General features: G+C 33.3%; 1 protein-coding gene across 13 annotated transcripts in view; it reads left to right on the top strand.

The window, feature by feature from the left end:
* Positions 1 to 14581, top strand: part of Kif21a (kinesin family member 21A) — a 133974-nt gene that overhangs the window by 84014 nt on the left and 35379 nt on the right. For 7 of the 13 annotated variants that reach the window (XM_087200046.1, XM_004855008.4, XM_087200043.1 and 4 more), the window contains exons 12-19: positions 4349 to 4387; positions 8371 to 8461; positions 8882 to 8993; positions 9396 to 9584; positions 10056 to 10255; positions 11261 to 11368; positions 14153 to 14221; positions 14326 to 14540. In XM_087200046.1, coding sequence (XP_087056172.1) covers positions 4349 to 4387; positions 8371 to 8461; positions 8882 to 8993; positions 9396 to 9584; positions 10056 to 10255; positions 11261 to 11368; positions 14153 to 14221; positions 14326 to 14540 — 1023 coding nt within the window. The remainder of the gene's footprint in view (positions 1 to 4348; positions 4388 to 8370; positions 8462 to 8881; positions 8994 to 9395; positions 9585 to 10055; positions 10256 to 11260; positions 11369 to 14152; positions 14222 to 14325; positions 14541 to 14581) is intronic. The other 6 variants (XM_013075938.3, XM_087200045.1, XM_013075939.3 and 3 more) reach the window with 1 other exon arrangement.

Below are 14581 nucleotides of genomic sequence, written 5' to 3'. Positions count from 1 at the left end.
ATTAAAGCAGAAAAAAGAAGGAACACTTCTCCCCTCATTTTAGGAACTCAACATTGTGCTAATCCTAAAACTGGATAAAGATAATAGAAGAAAAAAGTATGAACATAGATAGAAATTTGTTTAACAAAACAAACTCTTAGAAGCCAGATCTGGCAGGATGTAGAAAGTGGTTTTGTTATAGGGATGGCAGTGTTGGTTCAGGATTGGAAGATCCACCCCCAAAAGTCATCATTTTAACAGAGGAAAGGAAAAAGCCATATGATCCTGTCAGTAGTTGGAGAAAAAGTACTGGACTAAATTCTACAGCTGTTCATGGTAAAAGCTATCAGGAGACTAGAAGTAGAACAGAAACTTCTCAACAGATTAAAGACATATACTCCATACTTCCAGTGAGAACACCTTATGTGAATGGAGAAGATACAATGCTTTCTCCTTAAGGTGGGAAACAAGGACAGATAGGCTTACTCTTTATCTGTCCGTTAAACTTTGAAATCTAGTCCCCACCAAAATAGTCTGGCAATAAAATGATACAATTAGGATAGGACTGGCAAGGTAGAAGTAAAACCTTTACATGTAGATGAAATGATCATCTACAGAGAAAATACTAAGAAATCTCTAGGAGCCCCTAGAACTTGTACTTGAATTTAGCAGGATTAGAAAACACAAGGTATATATAAAAATTCAGGTCTGTATATACTTGCTATAAATGAAGAATTGGATATTGAAATTTAAAAGTTATGTAGGAGTACAAAGGACCTAGAACAGTTAAAAAAAAGGATAAAAATATGGTTGGAAGACGTTTAGTACCTAATTTTAAGACTTCTTCTAAAGCTACAGTAATCAAGGCAGTGTTGGTGTAAGGAAAGACATATAGATCATTGGAATAAAACAGAGAATCTAGAAATAGAACCACACATATATGGTCCACTGAGTTTTGAAAGATTGTTTAACATTAGCATTTTATAGAATATAAACTCAATTCAAGAGCCGAGGAAGAGATAGTGTTTTCAGCAAATGGCACTAGAACACCTGGTATCCGTATATAAAAAATTAACCTCAACCCTTTTTTTCCATACATGAAAATAACTTGAAGGGATCTATGAACCTAAATAAGAAAGCCTAAAAGTATAAAACTTTAAGAAGAAATTATAAGGGAAAATATTTATGAATTCAGGGTAGGCAAGAACTACCTAGTATACAAAAGACATGATGTATGAAAGAAAAAAATTGATAAATGAGATTCCATCAAAATTTAGAACTTTAAATGACATCATTAAAATGAAAAGTAGTCCTTAAACAGACCATATTTCCAATGCATATAACCTATTACCAGAATATATAGACAACCCAATTAAAATGTAGACATAAGAAGATGATAAATAGCCAGTATAGCACAAGGAATGGTGTGCAACTCTAGAATCAGAAAAATACCAATCAGTACAATAATAAGATTGAATTATACATTCGTTAGGGAGATGAAGTTAAAAGTTTTAAAAGCCTTGTCATGACTTTTTCTTTTTGTTGGATTCTCCCCCTTTGCATTTAATTTGTCATGCCCAATGGATTCATTCTGCTGGGTTTCCTGGGGTTGTTATCCTCATTGTCTTTTCTTAGGGTATTGTCTAAAATTTTTTGGAGTGCTGGTTTAGTATTCATGAAGTTCCTGAGGTGCTCTTTATCATGAAAGTATCTTATTTCTCCATCAATTTTGAAAGATAGTTTTGCAGGGTACATCAATCTGGGTTGGAGGCTGTTTCCTTTAGGGCTTGAAATACATCACTTCAAGCTCTTCTTGCCTTGAGGGTTTGCGTTGAGAAGTCTGTTGTGATTCTGATGGACTTTCCTTTGTATGTGATTTGCTTCTTTTCTCTCACTGCTTATAGAATTTTGTTCTTCTGTTGGATTTCTGGAACCCTAACTATTATATGCCTATGTGTAGATTTTTTTTGATTAAGGCTAGCTGGAGTCCTATATGCCTCACTTATCTGTATGTCAAGTTCTTTCCCCCTCCTTGGGAAGTTTTCTGCTATCATTTCTGTGAACAGTTTTTTTATGTCATCTGCACTCTCTCCTCTTTCTTCATTGACTCCAGTCAGTCTTATGTTATTCTTCTTTGCATCATCTAGCAGGTGCTGGATTGATTTCTCGTGTTCCCTTACAATTTTAAAGCAATTTTTCATTTCCTCCTCACTAATTGCAATCTTGTCTTCTATGTGTGAAATTCTATCCTCACATTGGTTCATTCTGCTGTGCAGACTTTCCATGGAGTTTTTAATCTCTTGGAAATCTGTTTGTATCTGTTTTATGGATTCCATTTGTTCCCTATGTTGGGATTCCATCATGTTCCTTAGATTCTCTATTTTTTTATCTATGTCCTCTCTAGATTTATTAATCATGTCTTGCACCATGAGCAAAACCTGTGCTGTTATCTGAGTAATTATTTCTGATTTCATTTTTCCCAGATCCTCTTTTGTTGCCAGTTCAAAGAGTCCAGGTGGTTGAGTATCAGAGTGTTCCATCTCGTTTCCCTTTGGAGTTGCTGTAGGTGATCTGGAACTCTGGTTTTGAGGCTTGTTTATGTGTTTTCTCATTTCCTCGGGGTGGGGATGCTTCTGGGGCCCATACAGCTCACCTTCTCTGCCCTAGGAGCGTGATATGGCAGTGGGGGAGCTTCCTTCCGGGTGCTGGGATTGGCTCACTTTCTCTGCCCTAGGAGCCTGGGATGGCAGCAGGGAAGCTTCCTTCTGGGTGTGCCATACTTTTAATATAGCTTTCTTGTGTAAAGTAAAAAAAAATTAGAACAAAAATAGAAAATCTGGACTCTTCACCTGGGAACATATCCATTGGGCTATTGTTCATTGTCATCAGTATAAGCCCAGATTAAACTTAAATTATTTTACAGTTTTGCATATATGGAAGAAAAAATTTATCATTCATATATTTAGACTCATATATTTGGATATCTAGCTTTAAATGACTTGTGATATAAAAAATTACACCCATTCTTCAGACTGCACTATATTTGTACTTAGTGGGATTGGGTTGAAACTCTAAAAGCACACATTGATTAAGTGATGGCTTTACTTTCCTTTTTCTACTCTCTATTCTCAACCATTTAATTCTTAGTCAATATCACTCTGGAGACTTTTTTTCCCTCTCAAAGATTGCTAGTCTCAATTTGTAATAGCAGGATATGAGTTGAGAGGTACAAAATAATCTTTGATTAAGAAATAAAAATCACATGCAAGCACACATAAAATTAAAATGAAAAGAACAGGCTTAGTGAAATAATTTTATACCTCTGTCTCATTCTTTTCATTTTATGATATAATAGTTCCAAAATGTATTTTTGGAATTCTGGGAAGAAGTGTGCTATATATCCAGATTGCTGTATGCTTAATCAGAGCCTAGCACATCTATTATTTTGTTGATGGGATAAATTTTGACATACATATACAGTACATTCCATTGAGTATAGATTCCCCAAGTCTGTATTGAGTGTTCTTTAAATTATATTTCAATATCTATATCTATAAATTTATAGTTTTTCTTACACATTTCTCGTTAAATAAAATTACTAATGGAAAGTACTAATTTCTCATTTTCCACTTTTGCTTTAGATAGGCTACCTTGGTAGTTAGTGTATAATAATTACTATGGTAAGATTTTTAATCCTAATATTATGAGATTTTATTTTTAATTAAAAAATTCATTTTTCACTGATATAATAATCATATTCATTGCCTGTAATACCATTTCATGTAAAATTTTAATATAGGATTTAAAAAATTTAGATTTAATGATGTACACTTGCATATTAAAACAAAAACATCTTTTTAAAAATAGTATTTTAGCATGTAGTATTAGTATTTTCATTTTATGGTATAAAAGCATTACTTTGGGATGTTCTTTTAATTATGCCATAAAAAGATTTTTATGGGAAAGATTTAAAAAGAAGAGACTATCACTGAAAGTGGATTTTTTAATGAGAATTGAGAATTGAGAAAAATGGATCCATTTCAGACTAAAAAAAGCAATGGCATCCAAACATTCTTACTACTTATCAACTTATATAAATTGAGACTGTACATATTACTGCTGAATAATTTCAATTTATAATCCATATAGTCTTCTTAGATAAAATGCTTCTTTATTTCTACTTACTTTTTGTTCATATAAAATGTATTGCCTTTTTACTGTGTATTGTCCTTTAATGATATCTTTTAAAATTTATTTTAAAGTCTTCAAGCTCATGTATCATTTTTACCTTCTTATCACTTTCGCTTTTACTGTCTGGTTTGTCCCTCATTGGCTTGGCCTTCCAATACTGTGCCTCGTGATTTTGAAGGCTACAGAAACTTGAGGAAAACAATCGAGAAGAAAGAAGGTTGGAATATTTCCCAGGTTTTTTATTAAAATGTCATTTAACTACCTAGCTGCCATTAACAAATAAATGTGTTATAGAATTATAGATTGCTTCAGACTAGATTAGCTGTATACTCCTAGAAGTGATGACAGTTTTAAAAAAAAGTAACAAAGGTGCCAGATCAATGTGATCATTATGTATACCTAAAATGTACCAATGAACAATTAATTTTTTTAAAAAGTAGTTTTTAATAGTAAAATCTTTGCATTTCACTTGAATAAAAATTTAGGCAATTTCATGTGGCTGTAAAGTATCATAATTACTTATGATTTAACTTTTTAAATGTAAAAATGACCAAATAGAACCTGTACCATTTGATCTTAAAAAATCAAGAATTCTGTATCTTTCAGAAACTTGTGAGCAGGGTGGGAATTATTGATTGGGAGAGAATTGACAGTTTGTTATAGTGCATGCCGACTTGTGGGTGGGCCTTTCTTCTCTTTCTTATTTGTTGAAATTCTTTCTCAGAAAACATTAAAATGGCAACAAAGCAAAAGGAAACTGTGGCCTTTGATACAGATAAAATTTCCAAGGCATTCTTAAGATTGAACTAGAAAAACAGTTTTGCTTTTAAAATGTTATTTGAAGTGAGCATCAGAATCAGGATAGTCTCCTTTTTTCATGTTTGAAACTTGAGCAAATTTGGAAGCAGATTTCTGAACTCTGTATAATGAAAGTTTGCATTTTACTGATGCATAATTGTGATTACTTAAGCAAAGATCAAGTAATATTTTACTTATTAAAATTTTTCTTCATTGATTTTTAAAAGGAGTAATTAGATTATACAGCTATATTAAGAAAACAAACTTTTTTCAAAATAATATTCAAGTACTTTTGAGGTACCACTTTAGAAAATTCATTTCTTACTTAAGAATTTTTACTGTGCAATTAAATGAATATCTCACTTTAAATATTTTAAAAGTTAAAATTTTTATTTTCTTTAAATTATTTTGTAATATACATTTTATAATTATATTCTACATATTATGTAATATTCTAAAGTTTCTACACTTATATTTTATGAGTCTATAACTTAAAATATTCTATAATTAGGATATCATTCTAATTGTCTTTAGGTAACACTAGAACTCACCTGGTCACTATATATTTAGGACAATATATTTATCATTGGAATTAAATTAAAGCATTACAACTTTGAAATTTCTTCTGCTTTGACAGATCAAAGTAAGATGTATTATTAAAGTTGTATGTGGAATAGTTTTACCACAAATTGTTCAAATCTTTTAAATAAATGTACATAGTAGACAGACTTTGTTTTCAACTTTCATGTGATATCAGAAGGCTAGTAGAAGGGTGTCCAGAACAGTACCTCTCAGCTGTAAGTGTACATTCATGTCTCTGGGGATTTGGATAAGAATGAAGATTTAGCTTAGGGAGACTGAGGTGGAGCCTGACCTGCATATCTAACAAGCTCTAGTGGAGCAGATGCTTCAGGTCTGAGATGAATTTTGAGTGCATGATTTGAGAAGAAGGAGAGTATCAGCCTGGCAGCCAGGACACCTTATATTAGTCAGCATGAAGGGATCAACTTCTCTAGACCACAGTTTCTTTTTTGTTTGTTACCTGAAGGGGTTAATTGCTAATATTCCTTCCAGCTCCCAAGATTCTGATTCTATGTCAAGTGCAAATTTAAATATCTTCTGTTGCTGCTTAGATATTTTAGGCATCAATTTGCCTTACTTTAATGAGGAAAACTTGAATATTTGAGGATAATAGCAAATACCAACTTGTATTTTAAAAGCTAAAGCTTTAAAAGTATTGATAAAACTAAATAATGTAAAGTTATAAGCACTGATTTTTCTGTGTTAAAATGGTACAGACAACTTATGATACATGATTTACTATGTAAGTATTAGACAGTATTTGCTATGCTGGATGTCAGTGACTTGGGCGGGGTGGGATGGGGTGTTGAGTCAGGTGTTTGGAATAAAGTGCTCGAAAGGCGCAAACCTGAGTGGAAGGGAATTTGGCATAGAACTTGAAGCTATGAAGGAATCAATGACAAAAATTGAAAGCTACAACAGTTGCATAAGGGAAGGAACATGGGAGACCTTCCCAATACATTCTTCTTTCCTGGCCCTAAGCCTGGAACCTGTACCTCACTATTTGAGTTTGTGTTGCCAGGCTTTTAATATGATTGGATGAGGGGGGAATTTCTTTTTAAATTTTTAGCTTAAACTGCATGTCAGTAGGAAACCAGCAGTCCTAGTATATGACAGTCAATTTAAAGAGGCATTCAATATATCATGTAAAGTTGTCTATTTGTTATAAAGGTTCAGGATGATTCCTTGTTTTCTTCAAATTCATTTTTCTTTGTAATAAAATGATGTAACAGTACTCATGAAACTATATTACAATTTACTTGAGTCCACTTAAGACTATTTTATTGATATTTTTGCTGGTACTTTCTTCCTATTCCAGAGACATGCTGTTTTCTATGCAGTTTTCAAACCTGACATTGTGTTCCAGCTGAGCTACTGTGTGAGACACACACACATTCAGAGGCACTCATAGTATTTAGCAAATACTGCTGCAGAGTTAGTGTGTGACAGGCCCTGAACACGGGATATAGTGCCGAGCCATACAGATATGATCTTTGCTGTTATGAAGCTTTCAGTCTACTGGGGGAGATAGATATAAAATAAAAAACCACATAAATAAACAAAGTACTGACTCTGAAAAGCACTTGTAAGGGAAACATTTATATTCATTCTGTTCTAAGTACAAAAATATCTGAGAATAGAAACCTAGAGTTAAGCAGCATCGAGTGATACTAACATATGAAAGTTTTTGCCTAGAAACTAAAAATAAATCTATAGATTGGGGAAATTATTTAATATAGCAGAATATCTAAAAGAGAATAGCTGTTATGAATCCATTCTGTTAGTTTTAAAGCTTTTTCTAGAGGAATTTTATTTGTAGAATATTGCCTTGTCCAAGTATTCTAGTTATTTGTAGTGATTTAAAAATGTTGCAATAGCTCAGAAACATAGAGAGTCATTTAAAGTTCACAGTGTTAGTATTGCTTAACTTGATTAAGTGTGTAAGTCTAATGAACAAAAGTGTAGCTCCTGTGGATAGCCAACCATGGTTGCTAAATCCAAAAAAGGTCAGAATAATTTGAGTGTGCAGCAACTTTGCTCACTCTCATCTTTTTCTCAGGACCATCAGGGCTGAATCAGTTTAGTTCTAACCACGATCTGACACCAGCCAGTGTGTAGTTATGGCTATAAGCATTTCATAATGGAAGAGGAAGGTTCCAACTACATGGTGAATCTTGGGCCAGTGTTGGAATTCCTAGTTCATTCGGCAGGCAGCTTGAACTTAAGTTTTGGTATGCAAAGACCCATTCTGCAAGAACATGATGAGAAATAGCTCTGTGCTGTGGGGATGGTCTGATAAAACATTTGAGCACTTGGATGGACAGAGCCAGTGTAGACAGACTCACTGTAGACAAAGTTCATATTGATCTTTAAATTTATTCTTAGACTCATTAAGATATTAATAAAAATGAAGTTCTTAAAGACATATTTATATGAGCACACTTTTATGCGTTCACATGAGAAAACAAAAATGTCACTTTTTATTTCTTTTGCATTTACATTTTGCCTTACATTGTAATCAGTTGGCTGTCCTCTGACTAGTTCTTTGCTGTCTCGTCAGATCTTATGCTTCAGGGTGTAATATATTCCTCAGTGTTTCTAGAAAATAAGCATTTCCCCAGTCGTGTACATCATGGTACTATTGGTTGAATGGTGTTTTATGTATTTCTCTGAAGCATCAGATAGGATAGTTTGCTTAGTCAAGTGACGAACTCTTTTAGTTTGTGTTGACAAGTAATTAGTAGTTTTTTAACAACACAGAGAAAAAAGTTAACAATTTTCCTCTGTTCTTTAACAGTATACCCTTATGCTCTTTTTTAGTTTGGCCGGGAAAGAGGACTATGCAGACACGGACCAAGAGAAGAAAGAAGAAAAAGCTGCTTTAGAAAGAGAAAACAATGAGTTAGAAGTGGTAAGTATGGAAGAATGAATTTGTAAATTTTAGACACAGGTTATTGGTTGCAGATAACCATAATAATTTATATGTAGAAAAAGGAAATGTTTATCATAAACCCAGTGTATACTGTTTCCTTCAGGACTTCTGTTCTTCAGAAGCATGAGCTATCAAATATTGGCAACTCAATAGGCATCTTAATCTGGTGTGCTGTGAAAGCATTATATGTATGAGAAGACCGACTCCTAGGAGGAGTCATGTACTCTTTGAAGACAAAATTATTATATGATGATCTTAAAATCTTGGAGTGATTTTTGAATTAATGAAAAGTGAAAAGCTTGTGCTTCTGTACTCTGTTGCCCAGCAGTCTTTCTTTGAGGCAATCAGTTTTTTTTTTTACTAACATTGTGCTTTACCTGGTCACAAATCACATTTCAGGAAGAGAGTCAGGAAGTGAGTGATCATGAGGACGAGGAAGACGAGGAGGATGAAGATGACATGGAAGGTGGAGAAAGCTCTGATGAGTCAGATTCTGATTCAGATGAAAAAGGTACTTGGGTTTTGTATGAGGGCAGCAATTCATTTGGGGAAGTTATTTGAACCACAATAGAGAACTCAGCATTTTCACTGCATTCTTGATGAAAGCAGCTTTTATGGCTACTGACTACATATGCTCCCCAAGGCTCCTGTGCTAAGCAGTTGGGCTCCTTCCCTTACTGGGTTTAGTCATTGTGTTATTTCCATTCTTCTTTAGTACAAATAGTGTCCGTTGTCCTGACCAAGGTGAGCACTGTCTTTTCACCTTTTTAGAATTTGGTTGACCCCGGAAATGTCCCTAACAGCAGCCAAGTAAATACGTAACTGTGGATGATGGATTTTATATTCTTTGTAAGTTGTAATTACGATACTTTGGCTTATTCCCAGTATTTTTATTTTCTTCTTTTATAAATAGCCAATTACCAAGCAGACTTAGCAAATATTACTTGTGAAATTGCAATTAAGCAAAAGCTGATTGATGAACTAGAAAACAGCCAGAAAAGATTGCAGACGCTGAAAAGGCAATATGAAGAGAAGCTCATGATGCTGCAGCATAAAATTCGGGACACTCAGCTTGAAAGAGACCAGGTGCTTCAGAACTTAGGTAAGAATTATATGTAGTGCAGGTGAGACTTCAAACTATATCATCAAATGAGTTTTTATCTTCTCTTCCTTCAGGAGAAAAAATGAGAACCCACATTAAATTTTTTTTCCAAGTCTAAGTTTGTCCTTTTTGTTGAAAAATTATATATCACGTTAGTTTGTCTCCTGTTAAATATTATTATTTTTTTCATACTGACATCTATTTTGTTTTTTTCATACTTATATCTCTCTAGGCCATTTGCTTTCTACAAAGTGTGTTGTTTTAATGTCTTTATTTATGAGTGTGCCATTTTTAAATTTTAAAAACTTTTATAATTTCAAACAGATTCAATAGATAATTAAGAGGAGATGGCTGAAAGACATTCTGGAGTTAAGGGGTTCAGGTGTCTAGGATGTAGCTAGTCATAAGTTATAAATCTATGAAATAAAAATTTATATCTTACAAAAAATAGAAATATTGTTGGTCATTTAGGCTCCGTGGAATCTTATTCAGAAGAAAAGGCAAAAAAAATTAAGTCTGAGTATGAGAAGAAACTCCAAGCCATGAACAAAGAATTACAGAGACTCCAGGCAGCTCAAAAAGAGCATGCGAGGTTGCTTAAAAATCAATCTCAGTATGAAAAGCAATTAAAGAAATTACAGCAGGATGTGATGGAAATGAAAAAAACAAAGGTATCCATTATGTTTTCATTAAGGTTTGATGATGAAGATGCTTTTATCATTTGGGACAAGAAATGATTGTGATTGTTTCTATATTCAATAAAAAGTAACCCAGTCTTACAAATGATGTACTTCCTTTTGACAAGTGGAAGTTTTTTTCATATAGTCATTCATCATCAAAGAAAATAATGTGGTCAACAGGGATTATCAGTCTTTGATGTGTTTTCTCTTCTTACAACTTCTCCACAAGGTTCACAAACCATATAGTGCTTCATACGTGGAAAAAACCTTAGATAATAAAAAAACACTATCTACTACCTAGTTTACAATATTGTAAACAGGCACTAAGCCTCCTGTGTATGTCATTCTGATCATATTTCTCATTCTCTTAAGAGGTAATTACTATCTTGAATTTGTACAAGTTTTTTTCCTCTGACAAAAAAGAGTATGTGAATCCTGATTTTTTTATCTGTTATTTTTGTGGGATCAATTATTTGTAAGATCTGGCATGAAAATTAATGTAGTTACTTTAAAATAGCTAACATGGAAATGATTTAGGAAATATCATATGTTGTGTAGCTATTAACAACAACAACAGCTACAAATTATTAGGTGCTTACTATTTATTAGTAAGCCCTTTTACAATCACCATTAGGTACATTGAATCCTGACAATAGTCCAGTGTTGTGGAAATATTATTTCCACTGTACAGATGAGTACATCAAAGCATAGAGGTTAAGTAACTTGTTCATGATCACACATATACTGATAATAAGTCTCAAAATTCCATTCAAATTATAGAGTAACTGAACAAAAGCATAGAGCAGTAAGCAGTTTGGCAGAACTGTCTTAGAAATAGAAATGTATTAATCATGCAGAAATAAGAATCACTAAATGTTACTCCACTTGTTTTCCTGTTAAGTATTCAGAATTATAAGAACCTACTTATATATCTATGGCTTATTTAATTAATGTTGTGATAGAGTAATGCCAATAAGTGTACATACTTAACTTTAGGTTCGCCTAATGAAGCAAATGAAAGAAGAACAAGAGAAAGCTAGACTGACAGAATCTAGAAGAAACAGAGAGATTGCTCAGTTGAAAAAGGATCAACGTAAAAGAGATGTGAGTAGACTTAACTCTCACACAAGAATACTGTACAGTGAACAAGAGTGTTTAATTTAGGTGCAGATTGAGAATCATAGAAAAGCATTAATTTTATAAAATAATATTTGTTATATAGTATATGGATGATGGTAATTCGGTGTAAAAGTTCATGAAAAACTGGTAGTATGATAAATCTTACTTGAGGTTTATTTCTTAAGTGATGATAGAAATGATAAAGAATGGCTGGTTTTCTCTGAAAAGGTAAAGGTACTGGTTTGAGTATTATTTAAGATAGTAATTTCAGGATGGTTTTCAAGATAATTTTTTTACCAGGGATTTTTACAAATGTTTTTGGAATAATAACCAGTCCTGACTAGAAGAGGCTTTTCTAAGAACTATAAAATTTTTCATACCCTTTGACTTAAGAATTTTCCTATGAATTCAGACTAAAAAAAATCTAAAGTCAGAAAAATTGTTATTTGTTAAAACCTTCACTTTAGTGTTATTTATAATTGTGAAAAACAAAAACAATGTTGCTTTTTAGTAGGGATAATGGGTAAATAAATTATCATTTATTGTACTTAGTGTATTGTTATTTACCCATTAGAAATTGAGACTTAGAAACTGAGCATAGTAGTACACACCTGTAATCTCAGCCCATTGGGAGGCTGAGGCAGGATGATTTCAAGTTCAAGTCCAGCTTGGGCAGTTTAGTGAGATTGTCTCAAAATAAAAAATGCCTAGGGTTGTAGCTCAGGGTGAAGGCCCTGGGTTCAATCCCCAGTGTGGAAAAAAATTGAGATTTGGAAACAGTATAGTTCTATATAAAATGATTACAATTTAATACTAAGTGCAAAGTAGTACTTTCTGTATGTATACTTGAAAAAATTTCAATGAAGTATGCATACCAACAAGCTAATTATAGTTAGGGTTACAGATCTCAAATTTTTGGAAATACGATTTTTTAAAAATGAAAATATGTATTTATAATTTTTTCCTTAGACATGAGAACATTGCTCCATCCCCTAGCCCATTATTCACTATGTTTCAGCCATTGTTCCTATTTTCTTGCTCAGTTTTTTCTGAATCCTCTCTGGAAAAATATGGTCATATAGTATATTTTAGAAAGTGGAATATGGAAGTCTACTTTGGGATATGAAGAGAACCCTTAGGGAGATAAAGAGGAGAGAGTTATAAGGTAGAAAAGTATATATTTTGGCCAAATGACTCATATATTTATAGCTCTGTTTCTTTCTTCTTTTCTCCTCTCAGAATAGCAACATATTTTAATAACTGGTGTAATTGTCATATTCAATTCCTGAGCATTTTAGATTTATATAATTTGTTCCTATTGAAGGCAAGTAGAAACATAACTTATTGCCTATTTTTCTGCTATTTAAAAAAATTGAGACAATTTACATACAAAAGTCATCAAAGCATATAGTTCAAGTTTTACTAGATTTGGAGTTGTGCAAAAATCATTACTAATTCTAGAGCATTGTCATTACTCCAGAAAGAAACCCCATACCCACTGAGCAGCCATACCCCATTGCCCCTTGTTCCCCGACAACCACAAATCTGCTTTTGTCCATATGGATTTGCCTACTCTGGTCACTTCATGGGCATGGAATCCTACCACTATATGGCCTTTTATACCGGCTTTCACTTAGTGTGATATTTTCAACATCCAGTAGAATGTACCAGTTATCATTTATTTTATGTCTAAATGGATAAAACACATTTTTAGAAAATCCATTCTTTATTGATGGAAAATTTGGGTACAGTATTTCTACTCTCTGTCTATTTATTTTGTTTTTAATCAAAACTTTTATATGATAAGAGTAATTGTACTATCTCTTTCTTTATTACTAATTTATATGAGGTATGTGAGATCGATATTGAACAGTTGAGTCCTGGGATGAAACTTTTGAATTTTATCCTAACATACGATGTCTATATTGTATTATAAAGGTATGAGGCTGTCTAATCACATATGATGCTAATACTCAGACTTCTCTCCCACATATTTGTTTGTGCGCAGATTGGGCCCCTTTCTAAGTTGTTACTTGTTATATTCGTTGAATATGACACAAAGTGTGATGTTTGTATACCATACAAAAATATGAATAAACTTGAGATTTGTATTAAATAGGAAAATTTAATGTAATAAAAAGTTTCAAGCTATATATTAATTTTGGCTTTTGGTAGCTCATTCAGCTAAAACATATTTATTAACTTTGCATCTGTGACTGTCACTGTGGTAGACAACGTGGTTATGGCAGTGATGAAATAGAATCCTTTTCTCAGTTCTTCTCTGATGAGATAAGAATGTGTACAAACATGAAATGAATAATCCATTTGGATTTGGGATACAAACATGAGGCATTGTATAACATACTTTAAGTGCTAGGAGGGATGTTCATATTCAAATCTAATTCTTAAGCTTTGACAGAGATTGAGGAATTGAATAAATGATAGAACCATCACTAGGATCCATGTTCTTTTTCAGTCCAAAATTATTTCCTAAGTAAAAAGTATTTGCACATAGTAAGCAGTATAGCATTTGTTAAATAGAACTATGTGGCTTAGAGATAAAGTTTCATTTCTTAGGCGGGGATGGCTGTATCAGTATGTGTTTATGTTTATAAGAGAGCTATGTCTATAATAATGGAGACAAGTCATTAACTCAGATTCTGCTGATAACTCTTGTAGTTTCCAGGGGCAGGGGAAATATGTTAGCATAAGAATGGAAAGTATTGTATCTTTCAGCTTACTATTTCAATTTATTCATTTATCTTATAGCATCAACTTAGACTTCTGGAAGCCCAAAAAAGAAACCAAGAAGTGGTTCTTCGTCGCAGAACTGAAGAGGTACAGTAAGCAAGTTGATCATTTGGAGGAATTAGTCTGACTTTGAGATAAATGATGTATTTGTGTGGGCTGACAGAATGAGACGATACTTGGTGCTGTTTCAGGTTACAGCTCTTCGTCGGCAAGTAAGGCCCATGTCTGATAAAGTGGCTGGGAAGGTCTCTCGGAAGCTGAGCTCCTCTGAAGCCCCTGGTCAGGACACGAGTTCCAGTGCTGCTGCTGTTGAGACAGAAGCATCAAGGGCAGGCACCCAGCAGAAAATGAGAATTCCTGTGGCAAGGGTCCAGGCCTTACCGACGCCCACAGCAAATGGAACCAGGTCCGCATGATGCCTCTGTTCCTTCTGACATGATGAAATGT

The sequence above is a fragment of the Heterocephalus glaber genome, unplaced genomic scaffold, assembly GCF_053883595.1.
Source record: "Heterocephalus glaber isolate CG9 unplaced genomic scaffold, H.glaber_assembly_v1.0 deba00001733, whole genome shotgun sequence".
Classification (NCBI taxonomy): Eukaryota; Metazoa; Chordata; class Mammalia; order Rodentia; family Bathyergidae; genus Heterocephalus; species Heterocephalus glaber.
The sequence above is the reverse complement of the archived record's forward strand: the minus strand, read 5'-3'. Positions and strand labels throughout refer to the sequence as shown.